The following is a 22,867-nucleotide window of genomic DNA, read 5'->3' on the forward strand; positions in this document are numbered from 1 at the left end:
CCCCAGCGAGCGGCGAGCGGGGGGCGGGACGTGCGGGCCGGAAGCTGCGGGGCGGGCCCGCCGGGGGCGCCGCCGCGAGGGAGCCCGGGCCGCGAGGGGGCGCGGGGTAGCGGGCCGAGCCGAGCGGAGCGGAGCGGAGCCGAGCCGGGTCTCGCTTGCGCCCCCGGCTGTGCGGAGCCCCGCTGCGGACGGGAGGCAGCAGCTTTCTCCCCGCAGGTTTTCCCTCGTCGCTGTCGTTAGGACTCCAGGCGGGGTAAAGAGGCCGGGGGGGAGGGGCTGCAGGAGCAGGAGCAGCAGCAGCGAAAACTTATTTTATGGTTATTTTGTGCGTTAGCTCAGGCCGGGAGTTACGTTTTAGGCCTTAGCTGGAGCTGAGCGACTTTACTGATGCCACAGATGCAGCACTTGGCTTCTGTCAGAGCCCTTATGTTCTCCTTGGCCTTACCCAGCAGTAGCAGCAACGGCAGCAATAGTAAAATGCAGTTGGTTTCCCGACCTCGCGTCTCAGCCGGAAAAGTGAGAGCAAGGGTTGTCCCCGTAAAATGGCCATCCTGCAGAAAAATGCAAATGTGCCTTGTAAATTGTGCTGTTGGTGGTGTTACCATGGTGCTGGCACGTGAAGCTGCCTGGCCACCTGTGCTGGTATGGTAAAAATTCATTAAATTGATTACTGCTTATGAAAAAGGCTTCATCTTTAATTAGGGATTGCTTAACTTGGGACAGGGAGCTCAAGGACAGCTTAATGAGCCGGTGGTGTTTGTCCTGAGCCCCTGGACAAGCAAGATGTGAGCAGGCCCATCCCAACACCCAGTGCTGTGTGCAGCTGCGTCACCGCAGTACCTGTGCCGCGCTCGGGCGTTGGGCCACGGCCCTGGCCTGTGTGAACCTCACAGCCGTGCACTTTGCCTAAACTTCAGAGTTTACACACACTGTGTGCGTAAACTATTTCTGTTTTTCACTGATTATAAAGGTGGCTGAGCTCTGGGACTGGGCCAGAAGCCTCACCTACGGGTGGATGCACTGTGATGGAATTTTCTCAGTTCCCAAGAGACTCCTGGTGCCAGCTGCAACAGGGCTCCCAGCCGAAGGGGTGGACCTGGGCAATGTTAAGGTGGTAACTAGTGATGTATCCTTTCCTTATTGTCTGTAACGCTTTGCAGTAATGATCTGATGCTTCACTCCTATTGCTCTTCTATCATATTATGCATAATAACTAGTACTGTTTCCTTTTATTATATTGCATGCTATTTCCTGTTATTGTAATATAATAAACTGCATTTCTTCTTACATTTGATTTGGAATTAATTTTTGCTTGTATCCAGTCAATCAGCAAAACAGCTGGAGCTGCCCGGCGGTGCTCGCCCCACCATGGGCGAACGGCAGCGGGATGTGGGTCATGTGCCCAGTGTTTGAAGTTACGTTTATCTGGATGTACCTGCAGTAATAATATGTCGTAAGTACATGTGGGGAATGAAGACTTTGATGTGAATGGAACAAAGTGCATGATTAAAATGAGAAAACAAATTAGCGGCTGCAAAATCGAGGCCCCAAGATGTTCTTTTGTTCCACATCACGTATGTTGAGCTAAAGGTCATGAAAGTACGTAATCGCCTTCAACAGCAGATCTTAAAATCATATTTTTGGCCAGAACAAAGTGGGAAAGATAATTCTGGTTGTGTGTTTTTTCGGTAAACAGACTGACATCATATAGTTACACCCAACATCTAGGTAGGACTTAAAATTTTTGGAACAGTGTTGGTAATGGAGCAGGTGATGCTTGTAAAAGTAAATATATTCATTTAATGATAGGCTTTTGTAAATAACATGCCATAAAATGACTCATTAAATATATTTGCTTTCCTAACTAGTTAAATTTCGTGACAGAGGAAGTGAGGAAAATGCAACTAGCTATACAGAGATTTTTGTGCACTATTGTCACATGACTGATTCTGTAATTTAAAAAATTACATTTCAGCTTTGCCCAGCTCAATACAGTATATCATATCAATTGTGATTACATTTTCTAAGGGGTAGTATTGGCTGCAGGCTACAAAGTACGCACACTTTGTGTTATTTCGTGTTTTAATATATACAGATAGCACATTCCAGGGCCTTCATAGTTTCCCTTTCTGAGGGGGGGTTAGATTTTTGTACTGGCCTACTCAACAACTGTTACAAACACCTAACAATGCTGAACAGTCTTTGAAATGTACATTATAAAATATTACTTAAATCTTCAAGTATTGAGAAGTAGGTAGTCTCACTAAAATTCAAACGCTACTGTTACAACCCAAACATTCTCTCTGGAAGTATAGCAGCTTCAGGAAGGTGGTTTATAATTTTCCTCCAAACAAGAGCAGTTAGCTACAGTATATTTAAAACTTCTTTATTAAGATACATCCATGACCCTCTCTTTGAGTAAAATGAATGCAGCTATGTATATGCAGTGATACATAAGTGAATGTACATGTTTTCAAAGATAACAATATTAATGCCGCATAGACTTGAAGATTTTCAATTTTTGCAGTTAAGGCCTATACAGCATTAAAAACCAGAGTTACCATAAATAGTAATAAAATGTTAAGACTTCTTTGAATGTTTCCTTTATTTTCTCTTTATTTCCCAGATGACTGTTTAAGTTTCCTCATTTGTCTCATGGAGCAGGCTTTGTCTTACTTTGATGTTTGCATTTTTGTCTTTTTTGTGTTACACACTAAATGTGCTGGATAGCTGCTGTCTGGTTTTAGAGCTAGCAGTGGTGAAAAGTTACAATGGCCAAGCTATTTTTAATTTGGTATCTCATGCAGATATCAAAACCACAGCTTCCTTTTAACCCACAACATGACTTTGTGCATTGCATCATCAGATATCTTGCTTTAGGCCGTGCAAATTGGGAATGCTCCCACTTTGGATTACCTAGGCTGCTCTAGGTACAGGGTTGCAGCAACCTGGCAAGGTGTTTCTTGGCTGGCACACACACAGACAGCTTTTCTCAGCATGATGCAGTGGGATGGCAACTGGGTGAGCTATGGTGTGCGTGGAAGATCTTGGAACCAGGAGGAGGGTCTGTTGGGGAAGCATTTAGAGCAGCAATGTATCAGGAGATTGAAAGGCAGCTGCATGAGCTTCGTGCAGTTGTGTCATACATTACAGGTCTGTTAGACTGACAGTTGGACAGCCATGATTAACAGAGATGGCTGGTGCTAGATTTGAGGGTGGTACATGCCCTCAAAAGGCCAAATACACGTCATATAAGCCACGTAGGTCAAGGCTAGCACCCTAGTCAGACTGACAAAAGCCCTCTAAATTTTGGTGGGGTCAGGAAGTGCCAGAAATGCTGTCTAAAATGGTGATGCAAATAGCTTGGTCTTGCCTACCCTTAAGTTAGCATTTATGCTATTTTTAGCATTTAAGCAAGATTTGTTGCTTTTCTAAGTTGTAGCCCTCTTTTTTTAGTTTTGGTGGAGTTTAACCTGGCCTGAAAAATGCTGTACTGAATTTTTTCTAAGTGATAACTCAGTGAGATGCAGACAGGTGAGCATAGCTCTACAGCACAAAGACCCATTAGCAAAATGTGAGCCGGTGTACCAAAATGTTTACAATTTGCCAGAATACACTCCAGTATTTATCACTTCTGAACCCTCACTTCCTGAATACCGATCATCCTCAGTGTTCCACACAAGTTATTTGAAGAAGTACTGTTTTAAAAATTACTAAATTTAAGAGCCTTTCTCTGTATGTGGCCTATTTTTCTCCCTTTACCTGACACTGAGACTTGAAATGTAATTCAAGCCACGGCAGACAGGCACTACAGTTTGCAGATCACCTCTCCCTGTTTTCTGCAGCCTTGGGGAAACATAAGCATCCATGTGGCCCTGTAGTGAATTACACCAGGGCACCAGACTACGATAAAAGCAAAAAAAGTGAGTTTTCTGTTAGATCAAGCCCTCCTTATCTGTCTCATGACCACAAACATCCTGCATGCGTTCTCAATGTTTTTACAAAATGTTGAATCAAGTTCAAGGCCATGGATATCTATAGTCAGTCACCTGGCCCTATCAATCTCCCAACAGACGCCCTAAACTGGCCTCTGTCTTACTGCCCGCTGCCCGTCTGATCTGGGCTGCTCACTGCATTTCTGGCTATAATTGGGGTTTATCCTGAGGACTGCCTTCATGGTTTGGGATACAGCTTTCTTCATCATGAGTTCAAGTTATTCTTGTTTCTCTTCCCTGCTTTGTCGTATCTTTGGATTCTGCCTGCTGCCGTGGAGGCGGTGGTTCTGATACCATTATCTATTACCATGTCTGATTAGAGACAAAACTCTCCAATACTCAGTTTGGAGTTTTAGAAAGCACACTGATAAAATTCCTCCTGTGCCAATTCCTCACCAGAGCTTTCCCCTGGCCTTACACACCTTTGACTCTGCTTCGTCATACAGCCTTCCCTGACATTTAGTGCGGGTCTTTGACCCTCCCATTGCTTTGTTCTAGCACATTCCTCTGGCTTCTGTGGTTGCTGGCATCTTATCCACAATTAGCTTTTTCTCCATTCCTGCACTGAATATGAACCAGCAGACACGTAGGGCGGCCGATACCAGCCCCCCGCTGATGTTCTCAGAAGCTCTCGCAGGCCTCTGCGAGGCCATGATCTGAGCAGTCACCTCTGCGCTGTTGAGTGCAAACACACAACACTGCTGGGGGGCCCCAAGGCTCCCGGCGCACGAGTGGGAGCTCACCCCCGCCGCCGGGACCCAGGGCTACCGCTGCCGGGTGCCCTCCCAGCAGCCACACCTGGCCAGGCCGCGGCCGGCCCCTCACGGCCGGGCCCTGCCGCTCAGCCCCGCGGGCGGCGCCACCCGCGCAGGGCTCCGCTCCCGCCCCCGGGCCCGGGCCAGGTGGCCCCCGCGCCGCTCCGCCGGCAGGTGAGGAGGCGGCGGCCGCGCTGCCCCTCGGTGAGGCGGCGGGCGGGCTGGCGGGGCCGCCATGAGGCTGCTCTTGCTGGCGTGCCTCCGGGCGCAGACCGGCAACGCGACCACCGCGGCCAGGATCCGGTAAGTGCCGCCCGGCGGCGCGAGCGGAGGGGGGAACCCGCCGCCCGCCCCCGCCCCCCCCCCGCCCCCCCTCCTGCCTGCGCTGGCCGGGGCCGGGGCGGCGCGGGCCGCTTGCCGGGGAGCCGGGCCTGCGAGCGGTGGGGCCGAGCCCCTGGGCGCGGGGGCGAACCCCGCTGCGGCTGCGGCTGGGCAGCGCGCCCCCCTCGGCCCGTCCGACCGGGGAGTAAGGCAGGGGGGAGCCGAGGGGATCCCCCCCCCCCCCAAAACATCCCCGTCCCCAAAGCGCAGACCTTTGTGCCGGGGGCGGGCGGCTGGCAGGGGCGCAGGTGGCGCCTGCGGGGCGGCCCGGGCTCGGAGGCAGGAGCGCTGCGGGGGGGGGGCTGCCCGCCGCGGGGGAGGGGGGGGCCGGTGCCCGGGGCGGGCGTGGGGGGCTGCGGCGGCGCCACCGCGGGCAGCGGTTGTGCAGGGGCTGCCGCAGCGGTGCGGGCGGTCAGCGGGCGCCTCGTGGGAGCACGGGCGGGAGTCGGTGCTTTGCAGGGTGTCGGACGGGCGGAACTGCATAAATATTCCCAATGTCCCCGTTAATTAACTTCTGTGATGTGGAAAAAGGATATGGCTGACAGCGCGTCTGAGGGCTTTGCTGTGTGGGTGTGCGCTTTGTTAAAAAAAATACACATCATCACCACAAAAATGAAACACTTTCCAAATGGTTTTGTCCTCTTGGGGCCCGAAGTAAGGACTGGGTTGCTGCTTACCTTCATCCACAGTGCAGCTGTTTTTCTTAGAATAAATGTCGCAGGGTAGCCTAATCATTGCAAGTTTTTGCCCAACCTTGATCTGCGCATTCGCACACTGTTAAGGTTATGCATAGATAGAAATAGTGCCCTGACATTGTTTAGCTTTTCACACTCGTGTCGCACCAAGTTCAGTCTTAGTTTTGTGCAAGACTGCTGTACGGGAAGGCAGAACATACCTGCCGCCTTGTGTCACTCGTACAGGCAGCGAAGATACAAACAAATGGAGCATGAAGACCAGAGAAAGCTGGACCAGAGAAAGTTTTCTGTGTTTTAAAACAATAATTATTAATAAAATGTTGACATAACCCAAATACATTATAATACATGTTTTTATGCCTGTATGTGTCAGCACAGAGTTTACGTGTGGTGGTTTGTGTGGCATCCAGCGTTTCCTTTCATCTCTTACTTTTGCTCTCACTGGATAATACAAAACTTGTTATTCTTGGGGACATCAATGCTTATTCTTCCTCCATCAGATTATTTCTTCTACCTTTGCAAATTAAATATTCACTTACCTTCATCTTCAGCTTTGAGTAAAGTTGGACAAACATTTAGACTGTGGAATCATTCAGAGGTAATCTAGTGGAAAGCAGGTTTTACATTATTTCTAGTTAAGCTAAGCCTGAATAAACCAGACAAACAAAAGTATAGATATTATTTCAAATTGTCTTTTAACTACACCGAGGCTGATTGTGGTCATGGGAGCATACTGCATCAAGAGACACTGGTTTAGCAAAGTGTCTTTACGGGAGTCACAGTAACCAGCAGTTGTGGTTAGCCTTCCCCAGCTGTGACTCTTGCAAGGTAGCCTAAGATAATGTGTTTTAGTATGAAAGAGGGCATAGGCTTGGTGAGATGCAACAGCATGGTTAACATGGTAATACGTTAAACCATCTGCCAACGCGATCATTTGCAGCTCTGTGAACATAGCTGCAGTGATCTGTGTAGAGTACGCTGACTTGCTGTAGCATCCTGTTGATTTATAGGCATACCTTGTACAAAGTGGATGCTGCTTTCTCATGCACATAGACCTTCAAACAGAAAGAAAATAAAGAGTGAAAGGTCAGTTTAATTCACGTTTATGATAAAGGATTCTAACAGAAATAGTGTTTGCAAGTAGTGACTTATGTAATGTTTAGTTGCTATCTTATCACCTACTACAAATGTTATTTATAGTAGTAATATAAACGAGCCCGTTCAGGAAAAAAAAAAGAAGTCTGATCAGGATAAAAAGTATTAGCTAGCAATTAAATCTGTCTTCCTGACTAAAAGGCTAGTCAGGTGACAGCTATCACTAAAACCATCCTAAACAGATAGTTCCATCTAATACGGGTTTTCTTAAGACTTTATGCCATTAAAAACCAATAAAAATCAGTGTCTATAGCCAAAGGCTTGGACGTGTCACTTCTCACACTAATCTGCCATACCTGAGGTTAACTGCATATGGTAACCTCTGTAGCGTATGTGTTAATACACAGAAAATGTATATTCCAGCTAATATTTTGCCTCAGTTGTATGTGCATACATGCTTATGAATTTATTTTTTCGGTATTTTTTTTTTAAATATATCGAACTATGGCACTTTTGGTTAGGTATAAATGAAAGAATGAAGTTGTCTCCAGGTTGGACACTTGCCAGCACAGATTAGTTTTATGGCTTAATATCACTGGATATACTATGTTTATGGTATTACAGCTGTTCCTATAACTGCTTCATCTTTTCGTAAATAACATGTTCATTTCCTGGGTTTAAAGTTACTGGTGACAAAGATACCAGAATCTAATTTGGCTAGAAATCAGCTTGCTAAAACAAGCAATATAATGAATGTGCTGTGGGCTTTATTCATATTGGTGTGCATAATCTTTAATCACCTTAAAAAATATGAGGAATGAGTAGAGAATAAAACACTAAGCAAAAGCCTTTGGCTAGGCTGCCATTCTTCAGCCTTAGAAATGAGATCAAAGAGGGTGTTAGGAAAGAAAATATATGAACCTTCTCTGCCCCTTGAAATGTTCTGCTCATCTTTTATTGCTTGGTGGTAAGGAGGAATAGAAATCTTGAATTAATTGGTTAATTAGAAAGATTTAGATGAAGTATTATGTCAGTATGTAAATTTTTTTGGAGGGGGAGAGATTATTTCGTTCTCATTTGAAATGGGACAGTTGAGATAGATAGCCACTCTGTAAATCTCCAGGTAATCAACTGCAAGAGAATTAAACCCACAAATTCAGTAATGGTTATCATTCCTCTTTACAATTATATTTCAGCTTAGTCATTTATTGGAGTAATTCTGAGCCCCAGCTTTTCTTTGGTTTAGTCTTACCCTATCTGCCTCTGTTAAAATCACACAGAAGAGCACTCATACAGCAGGGGATCCTCTTCTCTTCGTGATAGATCATAAGAGATCTTTTACCTGCCTACATCAGTTTGCACAGGTGCTGATAAGTTCTGCTGCTCTTTGCCTGGCCGTTCCCAGAGCAGGGCAGCTGCCAGGCACGTGTTCATCTTCTACCTTTGGAGCCGGGATGCCGTCATTTACATGGCCTGCACTTGGCGTATGCTGCATCTCAAAGTGTTTTGCACGGCTAGACCTATTTAGAAGGCAGGGTTAAACTTTGCACAGTTATTTTGTCCTTCCAAAGGATACTTAGTGACTTCAGAACATAGAGACAGAAGGATTCTCTCCCCATTTTCACTCGTTGCTAATTTCTGTTCTTATTCACAGTGGATTTTATTCATTCATGCCCACACAATTTGTCTGTGGTGTTTAAAGGATAAGTTAGAGAAATAAAATCAAGAGTACTTTAATAAGTATGAAGAAAATTAAGATAATTTATGAAAAAACAGAGAAGATCAAGCAGGGTTTCAGCTCTTGTAATTCAGCTTCAGTGGGAATTACAAGTATTCAGCTCTGGGCAAGCTTCAGAAAAGGCAGTGGAAGTGACTGCTCACTCAGTAAGTTTAGAATTGTGCTGTATAGATTTAACAGTAGTTGATGCATAGCTGCTTTACAGACTAGACAGTCTAGGGAAAGGGAGAGTATTTTTGGATGCAGCCTTTTTTTGTGCTGTTTAAGCGCCAGTGTATCTACCTACCAGGAACATTTTGGAAATCAAACATTCTTTGTCTGCAATTAATTCCATTGTGGTATCCGTTGAAAATTAGAACATAAATGTTTTTGAGAGGAAGACATCACATAAGATAAAGATAATTTCAAAACTGTCATACTTTAGAGCTAAGAATACCTTTAACTCTCTTGTGTCTTAGCTTTAGCCATGCTGCGTTTGGAACTATGGAACTGTTTGTGTATGTGAAGACCCGTGAACTGTGGATTCAGGTTGAAGGAAGGAAGACTGCTAGCCAGGATGAGTGAGAAGTAGTGATCAATAATGTAGGAAATAAAAAAATGAAACATTGTAAAACATTACCTGGTATTTCACAGTTGTGTTAGAGAAAAAATGTTTTCTTACAGAAATCTTTAATAAAGTGAAAACATGTTAGAAAAGGGTTGTACCTTTTAGCAATATCTCTCTGCATACAGTATAGATTGACAAGTTTCACTTACACACCTCATGATTTTTGAAGAGTGTAAAAAAATACAACAAAAAAACATTGGGGTTGGGAAATATTTTGTCCAGTAGTCAGATATGTATAAATAACTCGGTGTAAGCAGTGACTAATATAATGTACTCTAAAAAATGATCTTTCAAACCTTCTGAATGACTGAAGTTATCCCTGTTTGGTTACTAGGAAAACACCCACAATCTGGAATCTGACAGCCAAACTCCATTTTAGAAATATTGTTCCCCCAAGTAATGGCCTTGGCTTTCCGTTTCCAGAGTTTCAGCAGAAGGGAAAGATGTGGCAGGGCAAGGCAAATCCTGGATCCAAGCAATAATCACTGGTTGTTAAGACACTTGGAAATTTATCTGCTACATGCAAAACTGCGATAAAGAGAAAATGTAGCCCTGAGATTTAGCATTTTCAGTGTTTTCTCAGATTCACAGAGACCAGGATATGTGTTCATTTTTATTTTTCATTCAGAAAGTATTTGTTTATGAAATGGTAAAATAATGTGAATACCCAGTTGCCAGGAGAAAAGATCTGGTTAATGTATCTCTTCTGTCTTGCCTTGATTCAGGGACATCTGTGACTTCAAGAAAAATCTCCTGCAATAGCTTTGTAGCACCCTATTATCATATTCCTTGATAACAGCATATGTGTGGAAATCTTGGTCTGCTTTTTTTTCATTGTAAAGACCAAAAGTCATTTGGAAAATATGAAAATATCATTGTAAATTTCAGTACTTAAATACTACCCAATTGCTTTTATGCACATATATTTCCATATATACAAATAATCTGAAGCCTGTGACTAATCATATTGAATTCAATTGTACCTTTATCGGATTAAGGCGCCTCTATGTCTGGCAATTAGAATTATTCTGGGAATAATTTGATATTTTTTCCTTCTTAAGCTAAATGCAAATTATAAGATTTTTAATTATTAAATATTAGTAACATATTAAATTTACATGCTCCTGAGTTGTCATATGTTGAAAAAAATATTGAAGTAATAGAGGTAATCCACAGTTTCTGACCCTTGGAATACTTGAATGAGTCCCTTTTTATTTACTGCAGAATCATCTGTCATTCAGCTGTGAGACTGGGAGCTGTCAAAACTGTGGAGGAAATGAAAAATACTTGTTCCTACTATTTTTTCTAAAAAAGATGTGTTAGATCCTAGCTGAGTTTCTTTGATTCCTGATGTCCTGAGAGAGTTATTTTCAAATTAATTGTAATATGCAAACATACTGCTTGTACATGATAGTGATTTATGGTAATTGGAATACTGATGGGGAAAAATTCTTCTAGACTATTTAATGAGCACCTGTGAAATTATGGAATGCACACATGAGCATCGCAACTATTTGCCCGAGAGATTTTTCTTTCCACAGCTGTGAGATTTGGGCATCATTATTTAGATAGAAATTGAGAGCCTCTTTCTGAAGGCGAGCAGGTACTCAGAACAAGTTCATGGGACAACTGATGTAAGTAATTGCTCAGCAGTGTAAACAAGGAGCTTACAATCTGGCTGTATTATATTATTTATTAGTACTTACTCTAATTTATTGGTCTTGTTTCAAACAGGGAAGTTAAAAGTGAAATGAGTTTCTTTTTAGAATAAGGAAGAAATACAGCACCATATGTAGCGCCAATGGAGCTTTCTGATAGTACTAATATGTTCCTTCCAAGGCCTCAAGACATTTTATAACATTTTAGCACCAATTTTTGCAGTAATGACTAACTTCTGCAGGACAGAAAATTACATTCCTTGGGAGGATATGAAATGATCATGAAATGAAAGAACCAACATTATCCAAGAAGCTATTAAGTTAGCAGGATTTTAATGCCAGAACAATTAATACACTGTGAGAAATAGATCAACGGGAACAGTATGTAATAAGCAGAAAACATTCATGTGGTCTTTTCATAATACTGAAAATGTAAACACTACATGTCAGCAGACACAGTGTGCTAGTTTCTGTCAAAATTCAGATTTTCTCCTGTATGTTTTTTGGCTGATGTCATTGGAAACATTGATAACTGATTCTGGTTTTAGTGGTGGGAGTTACGAGCCTAGAGTATAGAAGAAAAGACTAAAAGCTCACTGAAATGCCTAAAGTAAAGCTCCCTGTAATCAATCATTTCTTGACTTCAGCAATCTTTGCATCTGTGCTTAAGTATGAGGAACCTCTAAAGATGAAGGGGTAAGGTGACACTAGAATAGGGATGGTTGTTGTTTTCTTTTTAGCGATTGAGTTTTTAAAGAAGACTGTAAAAGTATTTGTGTAATTACTTTTGTGTAGTTTTTTTCTTATAATTAATCATCCTGTGCCTGTTTTACAAATGGGTAATGTAAGATTAGCAATCAAACCCACAATCAAACAGAAAGGGAATACAATTGCAACTCTCCAGTTTTACTTATGTATTCATTTTTTTGCACATTCTGTATTTTTAATAGCACTGACTAGCTGCACATATTGGTGCTTTCTTCATGTGGTGGCCTGAGAACAAGAATCTGATAACCTCTAAGACCAAGGTCTAACACTCTGTTCAAAAGGAGTCTTTTCAGCCTGTTAACTGAAGCCCGATCAGGAAGGATCCTGATCATGCTGCACTTCTGCTGATTTCCAGCTGTGATGTTGATACTTTGTAGGCTTGGGCCTTAAAATGGATGCAGATTATGTTGCTTGGAAGTGTATTGGCTTCACAACGGTGAAGGTAACAAATATTTTCCAGGAAAAAAACCCCTTGTAAATAGCTCCATGGTTCCTTGAAAAAAAAGTTAGTATAAAGGCAAATGTCAGAGCAATAATTATTAAGGAAAAACATTTTGATTAAGGTCATTTAATGTTCTGGCACGCCTACAACATTAATAATATCTTTTTTTATTCTTTCTCTGTTTGTTCCAATAATGAAGGAGTCATCTACATGCTGCAGGTCACATCTGTGTTCTTAAAGACGCCTTCATGTATGAAAGTCCAACTGAAATAGCAAATCTGACCTCCACAGAGAAGTTTGATGCAGCCTTGGCCATTCATCTTTATAAAGGAGGCAGACTTCTGCAAGGTAATCCTCTTTCTATTTTGCAATAAAAATAGCTCTTAAAAAGATACCAAAAGAGAATAAATACAAACAGTTATAAATTACTATAAATGTATAAACCCACCTGTAATGTACTTGTTCTGTTTATCCACTTCAACAAATGTTCTGAAATGCTGAAAATCTTTCTCTGTGGGAGATCTGATCCAGAGAGGAGACAACTAAATAAATGTACTTTTAAAGCACATAGCGCATTTCATAATTTAGTACTTTAAATTAAGATAAGAGCATTATATTAACATTAAGGTACTTTCAGCAAATGTGTTCTTTCAGAGGACAATGGCTTGGCTAAGTACAGATGAGGTCAAATAGAAGAAAGCAGAGAGGCTAATTTGATTTTTTTATGCTCAAAAATGAGTCAGAGTTTTTTGGACATGATATAACTGAGATGATGTTCATGCCAGCTAAAATGCAGGGGACAGAGTGTTACCAAACAAATAATACAATTTTCTATTGTATCTAGCCGTGTAGAACAAAATTTTAGCCTGCCATTAATGATACACTGGAAGTACGAGCTTTCAGAATTACAACCACTGTCACCTACTGAAATTGCAAGCAGGTATCCATTTTTGAGATCACCTTTGTATCGTACGAATTACTCATTTGAACAAAGGCACATAATTTGATACTGTCATCGGTTCTCAGTGTAAGTTCTGTTGTGCTAGTTGTCAGACTTCAGAAGTCCCCGTGCCGTTTGTGCTGGTGGGTTTTCAGAAAGCCTGAATTGTTCATGTCTGGCATGCTTGTGCATCTTTTGTTATAATGGAGCTCTGATTTCAGAGTACAAATAATTTTGTAAGATGATCTCTGCTAACATATGTATTAAGGCTTCTCTTGTTGGAATATAGGGGCGAAAGTTTTTGTGACAGGACCTAGAATTGTTTTCAAAAAGGGTTATGGAAGGCCTGAGAACTCTCTTTTATTTTTTTTGCTAAGGAACAAAATATAAGATTGGATTTTAAATATCTGGTTAAAATGTTATTGCAGTTTTGACTAACATAGCATTGTCTGAATGCTGTTGCTATTAGCTTTTCAAAATCCCAAGTGACCTGCAAAGCCTGATACTTGAATGATTTACAAAAGCTCAGTAATTTAAATAAATCAGAGTCACACTGTTCCAAAAAGCGTCTGCAATAACTGAAAGAAAAATAAAACAGAAATCTGTGAAAAGCAAGACAGTAGGTAGTATTGCTGAGGTGTTCCTAGTCAAAGTGTAAAAGTTATTGTAGACTTCTTGGAGGAAAAAAAGTGATTCAAAGGACATTCCTGGTTCTTGTAACATTTCATCTTTCCATACCCTATATTAAGAAATACCTAAAAGAAATTACCTAAAAGTGATTGCAGTCATATGACCATTAGTACCATACTACCAGTCTTTTGGGCCTCATCCTGGAAACTTTGTATACATGATTGGGGATGTATGAGCAACACATGCTATAGATGATATAAATTATTATTTACTTTTTTATTTATTAGAAAGGCAATATATATTTTATATGGTATTACAGAAAGTCTCTTGAAAATTAGTGCTGTGGTACTTTGATAGTGCACATTAATTCACTTCACCTACAATTACTAGTGTATAATATCTAAACATGCCAATGAAGGTCTTTAAACAACCAGAATTGCAATTAGTCTTTCATTCTTTTTATTGTTCTTTCATTTAGTACTAAGGAAATTAGCAACGTTAATAAAGCCTCATCTTACAGCTCATTTAATTTTAAAGTATAAATGTGAAACATATAGTACATTTTGTATCTTTATTAACGTATTTATTTTGTTTCCCATTTGCTTTGAGATTTACTTATGTGCTTGTTTTTAATAATGAATTTTAATTATGAGAGTACACTGAATTTAGCCTAGCATTTTCCCTCCACTCCCTGAGACACAGTGGGTAGCTATAGAAAATGTCATCAGTGGTTTTCACTGCCATGAACATTCAAGGTCAGTTATATTATCTCTCAAAAGCAAGAGCCTCCATCAACACAGAAACCTCTAGTGCCCTGCTCGTTGGTCCAGTGCTGAGGTGAGTCCTTGGTCCCTCACCCCTTCCATCCATAGCAAAAGGGAAAAAACAAAGCGTATTTTCTGCCTTTCTTGGTACATAGCATGTAGTGGCAACACAGTCTAACTGCTTATTCTTGTTCACAGTCAGAAGGAAACTTTGGTTTCGTCTGTTACAGCTAACAGAAATCTGCAAAATCCCCAAAATTGGTCACCTTAATAACAGGCTTTGTAGACTGTCTTACTGGAGACTTGTTTCTTTTCAAAACTGCAGTCCCATTTGGAAGTTAAAACTATATTCTGCACGTAGTAATTAAGTCACCATGAGGCTGTTATTTCTTGGCTTAATGTGGAGTAAAACTGACCACTTAATTGGTTTTAGTGCTGAAACAATCAACAGTAAACATTATTGTCTGCTCTCTCGATTAGTTTAAGGGGAAAACATTACTGGTAACTTGTTAGTTACTTAAAATAACCTGACTCAAATAAAATAAATACTATAAGAAAGGAAATTTGCACTGCTATACTGATATTGGTTTCTGTATTTTTATCTAAGTAGTCTTTGGCCCTGTCCGTGTCAGACTAGCTACTGTTAGCATAGAAATGCTACGCTACCTTGTTTTGGTACCTTTACCCTTAAGCAAGTAGGAGTTTATTCTGAGGTATCAAAACTAGGCTTTTACCAGAGTGCAGGCATGACTAGGATATATATGATTTTGTTGGTACTCTAAAATTTGAATGTTGATAAGGTCAGACATCCAGTGTGCCTTCCTGTACTCTTACTGTTCTGAGCACTGTAAGGCATCCTAAAACAACTTGCATAACTTGGGTGATCACAGAAGGTCTTGGAACAGCCAGTTATAAACACGGATCCATCTTTTGGTTGCAGGCTCACATATACTGCCGTATATAATGCGGTGACCATTTTCAGTGGTGTGGCTCCATCTACATTTTTTTGTAGCAGTAAAATCGGCTTCAGAAGTCAGTATTTAAAATAAGTAAATAATTTCAATAACCAGCTCTGCAGGATGGTTACCCAAACCACTGTATTGGAATGTTTGTGGGGGCAGTGAATGAGTGACTGAGGCTAGATACCTGGGACCAAATTTTGCAATCTGATTAAAATTTGAGTAACATTTAAAATATATATGCTGTTTGGTTGGCTGCCAAATGTAGAAAATAATTGATCTTTTTTTTTTTTTACTAAGCATGAAAAGGCAAAGAAAAGCTCATAGCTACACAGCACTGACATGCTGTTAAAGTGCATAGTTATTGCATGAGTTTTTTCGGTGCCAAAACCGTAAAAATTAAAGTTTCTCCAGGTTTCTGTTTCAAAGGCTTTTGCTTACATCTGTGGTACAGCGTTATTGATATACTTTTTCACTCTTAATGTCGCCTTCTAGTCATTACCTTTACATGTTGGTCAGCTTCTCATCGTAGTCATTGCTTTGCAGGTAGCAGAATTCCTTTTGGGATCATCTTTGGTGGGACAGATGTAAATGAAGATATCAAATGTGAAGAGAAACATCGGGTAATGGGAGCAGTGCTAGGAGAAGCCAGGTAAAAGCATGTGTGAAAGATCTATTTTTCATTTATATGTTATATTTTATCATTTCATTTTTTGTAATGGCAGATCTTTTACAAACTGTTCATAAGTGCTTGGAATAACTGGGAAATGTGTAGGCCAGTAGACAAAGGATAGGCTACTTGAAATCCCTATGATCTTTACATGTTATTTTATGATTCAGTGATGGAAGTAGGACAGTTTCTTCATAAAATATAGTCTGTGTGCAGTCTATTAATTTTATATTTCCTTTGTTACAATCATTTCATCGTACTTGTCCGTGGAATAGTTGGCAGAGGTTGTGCTGAAACTTGGTCTCTTGGGCTGTGAAGTTTCAGAAAGACTCAAACCCCAGGAAAAGCTAATGAAATCTGTGCTTTTGCTAACTAATCCTGTCCTTTGTCTACTGAATCATAACTCTTTTCTTGAGTAATAGAACTATGCATGTGATGAGGATATAAAATTCTAAGGCAGGTAAAAGTAATGAGAAGAATAATAGCAAGAATACTTAACCTGGGATTTGGCAGGATGTTGCTTTGTAGAATGATTTACTTTACAGGTAGACATTCTAAAGACAGCCTTTGATGGCTGGTAAAACTGTGGACTGTAGCAACTTGACTGTGGTTTAGCTGATGTGTTTGTAATGGATACAGTTTTATGCAATCGAGTTTTAATTTCTTATCAAAATTATTTTAGACTGTTTATGTCTGCAGAGGTTTAGGTAAAGAAACGCACATCTAAGTATCTCCAACAATATCGATACAGTTCTCATTTGTACAGAACTATCCTGTCCCTGAAATAACTGGTATTTGGTATTTAAATAGGGACTCTTTAGTAGTAGAGGTGGTTAATGGTGAGTTAGTGGTGGAGATATGATTATTTAAATAGCAAATCTTTGTTAGTGGTGAAGGTTTGAATATTCTCATTAAATCTTACTGTGGTAATATTATTAGCGTAAACAAGGTTGGACCCCATTTGCCAAGGCTGTGTGCTGGAAGTGCTAGATTTTGCTCCAAGTTGTTGTGGTTTGTTTTGTTGTTTTTTTTAAACATCTGTTTCTTAGTGAATTCTAGTTTATGTAACATACATTCAAACACATAAAATATTCTGTATTGGAACTGACACACTTTATGCATTAAGTGCTATCTGCACATACAGACCAAGGTGCCCAGCAGTTGGACTTAAGTGAGACAACAAATAAAAGTAACTGTCATTTGTCCAGTTGCATCAAAGAATCAAACCTTGTCCGGTTGCATCAAAGAATCAAACCTGTTGTCAGAGGCCTCACATTTAGCTTGTGGACAGAGTGCTTGACTGAAAACCAGAAGACTCAAGTATAAAGAGCTTTTGTTCTTTGTTTCCTGCTAATGTGATCCTTTCTCTAGATACATGAACAAAGAAGCAGAGGCTGCTGAAAAGCAGAGAAAAAAATCTTTCAGTGAATTTGCTCAGCGTTTGAAGTGAATTAACAAGAGAGTATTTTCAGGGTGTTTTAAAGTCTGGAAAAGCTCTAGTGACATGTCAATGTAACCATCAAATGTAGTTCAAGAACTGATCAGAAATTGGAGAAAATGACTGAAAATCAAAAAGGTTTTTGCAGCTTTTCTCATTGTTTTAACATCCCCAGAAGAGAAGTTTCTTTCTGCTTGATCCAAAGGTCTGTTGTCTTCAGCAGCATTTGATCACATCCATGGTGGGCCAGTAAGCCCTTTTCTTATTGGAAATGAAAGCATTTTATGTGTGTAAAGCTTCCGATGGGTGAAATTAATTTTAATCAATAGTTTAAAGCTTACCAAGATAGCGTAATAGCTCACTGACAGCAGGGATGGCTCCACTGCTACCTCTCTTCCCCTCCCTCTCCTTTCTCTTGTTTGTGGCTGTGATCCATCCATCCAGTGCCACCATTGGACTGCTTGCTGAGCAGGTTTAACTCACTAAATGGTGTAAAATTAGCCTGCTTTTTTTTTTTTTTTTCCTTCCCCAAGTTAATTTTCTACGCCTTCAGTAAGAAAAGTCAGCTTGTGGAAGGATAGGAGAAAGAGGGTTTTTTGGTGGCAGTAAGTTGCTACAGCAGGTCACTCAGCCTCATGGAGCTATACTGTGCCTGAGCTGGTGATTTGAGTACTCTGAAGAGTCATCACTCCAGAACCGAGCTCTCCATAAATAAAGATTAAGCATCTGGAACATCTTATCAAATCCAGTGCTACTGTTTGCATACTTACTCTAGGAGAGCTTAAATACCTTGCTGAACAGAGCTTGCTGAGGATACTATCTCTGCTCATCCATCACAGCGTTCTAGCTAAGGCAGATAACTGCAGTGTTTCAGATACGGCGGTATGGAGTTTGGCTGATGTTAGCAATGAGGAAACGCATACAGAATCTGCAGCAGGCTTGTATCTTGTAGTTTTATCTTTGCTAATACCACTGCATGTTCTAGCTATCATTAGCTAACAACACTGGCATAGATAGGCTGTTCTGTCTATAGTGCCCTATAAAATGTGGTAGGTAAACAGATTTTAAAGACAGCACTTAATCACACTCATTGAAAAATCATTAGGGCATGTTCTTACATCTTAGTGTGATTTGTAGTTGAAAAGCAACTTCAGGACCCATTCAAAACAAAATTTATATACTTGTTTACTTTTGTTATCAAATAATCAGAAGTTACTTTTTAAACAGCTCTGAAGAAAGGGAGGAAAGGTATCCAATATGTTAGCTAAATTTCAGCACTGTGCAAAATGCAAAGTATATAAAACCCAGAATCTGACTGCCCATTTGATCCAGTTTTATATTTAAAATATGATCTGTCACAAATATAGCTAGTATTGGTTATGCAAAACCAGCTTTATTGAATGTTTTTTTGATGATAATTAAGTTAGTAACTTGAAATATAGTTTAGTAGCTTGGATTTCCTATGATATTTCAAAATATATTGCTGCACCCTTTTGCAGTTCATAGTATTTTCTCTGCTACAGAAAAAGCAATTCAGTTTTCTAGAAGTTATTCTGAATGGATTTTTTCTCCAGTATTATCACTAGTATTATTCATTGCATAGTTATTAAAAGAAACATTGATTATTTTTTTTCCTTTATTGATTTCAGGGTTCTAGGCAGAAAGTATCATGAATTGTAGATTACTAGTCCAGTACAATATACCACCACATTCCATAAAACAAAGTATTGAACACTGTCTGTCTTTATAATGAGTGTTTCATTTTTAATCAAATACCTCTAAATGGTGGTTGTACTCCTCTAGGGTATTTTTTTCTATTAAACAGTATTTTGTAGACTTAGGAGCAACTGTTTTTTCTGCTTGTTAATGTGATGTATTGGAAGTATAATTGCAAAAACTGGAAAGGGAGCATGTGCAACTTGACAAAACAAGCATTTGCAAAGGCTTTAATAACCTTAAACCTGTCAAGTTGTGTATGTGAAATTCATTGTAGTACCATAAAGCAGATACTACAAAACAAATGTGTGGGAATAAGGTTTCAAGTAGGAGTTGTAATTCAGCATTTATGTGACTTCTAATGAATGATTGTGATTTCATCTCCTCAAATTATAACATAACGTCTCTAGTGGAAAACCACTGTTCTGGTTGTGACTTAGCAATGTGCTTCATCTCTAACCATTGAGATGTCATAGGGTTGGCTCAGGGCAGAAAGATTACATTAATTCTATTATAAAACCCCCACCAAATCATATGTGTAATGTGATAACCTCTGTTTTACATTCAGTATCTCTAAAAGCAATTAAAAAAAGGGAATTTTGCTGAGCAGACACATTATGTCCCATATGAGGGAGATGTTCAAACATTTCTATGCCAAAGGACTGATGGACTTAAGAAATGATCCCGTTTGTGGTTCCAGTTAACACGAACGTTCCATTTAAGAAAGTCAAAAGCATGTGCTTATATTTCATCACAACTTAAAAGCTACATTAAAGCCCAGCATGTTTTTAAGACCTCTTCTGAAAAGGGATTCTTTATTAACTCTGACCCCATAAAAATATCTCATGTGACTTCTTGGTATTACACCAAGTGCCCAGTAAGAATAACTTGTTTATCTAGTATGTTTAGAAATCAGACTTCTGTGGCTGAAGTCCCTCTTGTGATGGGACACCCAAAAATGAGAACTGTTTATATCAATGCTGCTTTTAAATGGTCTCTGACGTAACTTTCCTGTTATGTGGAAGTACAAGTCCTGATGAGCCATTATAAACAGCCTTAAGGGAAAAAGCGGGAAGAGACTTGGGAATAGAGTTAGTTGTCTTCTACCTCCCAGATGAAAATCCTAACCATTACATTATTCAAATACACTTTTGTTTGCTTACTTTGGCATTATGATTTATATACTTCACAGAGGAGGAGTAGATGGTGTTTGTATGCTATTCTACAGTTCTTTCATTTAAACTCCCTTCTGCTAACAAAGAAAAGTCTGAACCAGACAACAATCAAAATGCGCTTCTGTCAGTATTAAGTCTGGCTAGTGTAACAGTCTCTGCCTGAAACGATGGCTGTGGTAAATCTCATTTCTGGGCACCTTCACCATTTATTATAAAGGAATATCAGGTGTCTCAACTCAGCATTGCTGATTTCATCTCCACTGCACGTGCCTAACATTCAGAGCTATGGAGCTGAGCGTCCCAGGTCTGTGACATTCCAGAGTCGAAGCCTAGTCACTGGGTCATCTTTCTTCTTTTTTTTAGTGTACTTAATTCTGATATTTTTCCTGAAGAATAATGTTTTGGTCTCTCAGATGTTTGTTACTCATTGAAAGCTTTTGCTACTTAGAAATAAACACAGAACATTGGGGAAAGGTTTAGAAAAATCCATCTGCTTGTCTGAATTAAACTCTGTTGCAATGAGTTGCAAACAGTGGGACTGTGTATTGTCAAACAACAATGGTATGAAACTAACTGGGCTTGAGGCCCTTTCTTACCCACCTTTCTGGTTGTGAGGAGGGCTGTTGCAGCTTGCAGTGATCTAGAAACAGCAATGCTCACTCACTACTGCAGCAGTACATATTAATCGAGATAAACTGGGAGATGTTCCCATTAATTGGTAAGAAGTCCTCGCTTTAACTCCCCAAGAGCCTCCAGCTGTAAAGCCCGAAGAGATACCATTTGTTTAACCAGTATTTTCTGGCAAAACAAATAGAAAACCTGCTTTCTGTCTTTCCATCCATAATCATTTTTATAAGCCTCTGCTCTTTGTTTTTAGAAATGTTTTTTCTGAAGTACTTTTCCAGGTTTATGTTTAAACACTTTTAGCAGATGATCCCAACTATTTTTGTCTGTTTAACTAGGTTTGCAGTGGCTTTCACGGTGAAAATGAAGGAACTGGCAGCAGCGGAGTGGGTATGTTTGTATTAATACGGTGACACTTAAAAGTATCAGCAACTATGCATTCTCCTGAAATGTTTTCTAAATAACGCTATAAATAACGCTAGAGAATTGCAATAATCTTCATATTCTCTATTCCTTGTTTTACTTTCAGAGAAATAATTTCATATTTATGTACTTGAACAGGTCAAATAGATGTAACATTTAGAAGCTGTTTAATATTTGAAAAGAGTATACAGCCATTTAGGAAGTGCTTCTCTGTAACATATAAAATTAATCATTGCTGCTGTTATCAAGTCTCTTCTGATGCCATATGCATGTATTGTTTCTTTTGCATCGTTTAAAAAATTTCATGTTGCCAAAATTCCACTAAACATCTTTGCTTACAGTAAAGTATTTGGAAGAATAATTTGAAAATACTTGTTTTGTCAACACTGGAAATAGAATGAACTTCTTAAGGTGAACTGCAGAGGTAAAATTGAAGTTATGCTAAGCCCAGCAATATATGATACACAGCTATGTTGACCAGGCCTTGAGGGATATGTAGCACACAAGTAGCACTTACTTTACTTTAAGCTCATATCTCCTTCTCAAAACAAAACAAAACACACTGTGCTGAATGATATATGGAAAAATACCGAATAAAATTATTTTCCTCCAACGGTATGGTGTTTAAATACATTTGGCAATGTATTTGAAGGAGACCATTTAGCCAGCAAAGAAATGAGAGCAATAATGGTTCGCTCTCTTTCTCTTCATTTAGTAGGTACCTTGCATCTGCTGTATTGCAAGTCTAGTTCAGACCTTCAGTGCAATTATTTTTAGTATCTGATGCTCCTGTTTGAAAATAGACTGGGTCAATGTTTTCACCCTTACATGGTTGAGTTGATGGCAGACTCCCAGTGGAGAAAATTGAGACAAATCCTTGAAGTAAACAATGCTCAATCCTGGTTTCTGAAGACCATGAAGAGCTGCCAAGTCATTTGACTACAAGGAATGCTTTTGGATGGTGTCAGGCGGCACTGGTGATCTGTGAAACACTCCACACCAGGTAGCAGGGCTCGCCAATCTAGTTCGTTAGTACAGCTGATTTTCTGTGCAAGGTTAGCTACTTAACAAGTTAGCTGGAAAAGGACTTGTACTGGATCATAGAGAACTGCAGTGAGCACCAGATCCAGTGAAGGGGAAGCAGGAACAATTTGGCTGACAGTAAGGAGCAACACACTGGGACAGAAGGAGCAAGGCAGGACCACCCTCTTCCAGCTGCAGCGAGCTGTTAGCTTCACTCACCTCATCTTGTAAAACATCAGCTGAAGCTGAACAGTAAATGCAAAAAGTAGAAACTGCTTTGTATCTTTCCAGTTTTGATTTGCATTATAATATAATCATTAATACACCCTCACCTAAGAAAAAAAAATCAGAATGGAGCTTGCACAACAGAA

General features: G+C 40.0%; 1 protein-coding gene across 2 annotated transcripts in view; it reads left to right on the top strand.

Annotated features, from left to right (window-relative positions):
• The first annotated feature begins 4,566 nt into the window (after nt 1-4,566).
• GLT1D1 (glycosyltransferase 1 domain containing 1) overlaps nt 4,567-22,867 on the top strand; it is a 58,164-nt gene continuing 39,863 nt past the window's right edge. The window contains exons 1-4 of one of the 2 annotated variants that reach the window (XM_055795688.1): nt 4,567-5,053; nt 12,334-12,482; nt 15,974-16,079; nt 21,389-21,440. In XM_055795688.1, the coding sequence (XP_055651663.1) occupies nt 4,986-5,053; nt 12,334-12,482; nt 15,974-16,079; nt 21,389-21,440 (375 nt within the window). In that variant the 5' untranslated portion in view covers nt 4,567-4,985. The remainder of the gene's footprint in view (nt 5,054-12,333; nt 12,483-15,973; nt 16,080-21,388; nt 21,441-22,867) is intronic. The other variant, XM_055795689.1, reaches the window with a different exon arrangement.

This window comes from Falco peregrinus, chromosome 2 (assembly GCF_023634155.1).
Source record: "Falco peregrinus isolate bFalPer1 chromosome 2, bFalPer1.pri, whole genome shotgun sequence".
NCBI classification, from domain to species: Eukaryota; Metazoa; Chordata; class Aves; order Falconiformes; family Falconidae; genus Falco; species Falco peregrinus.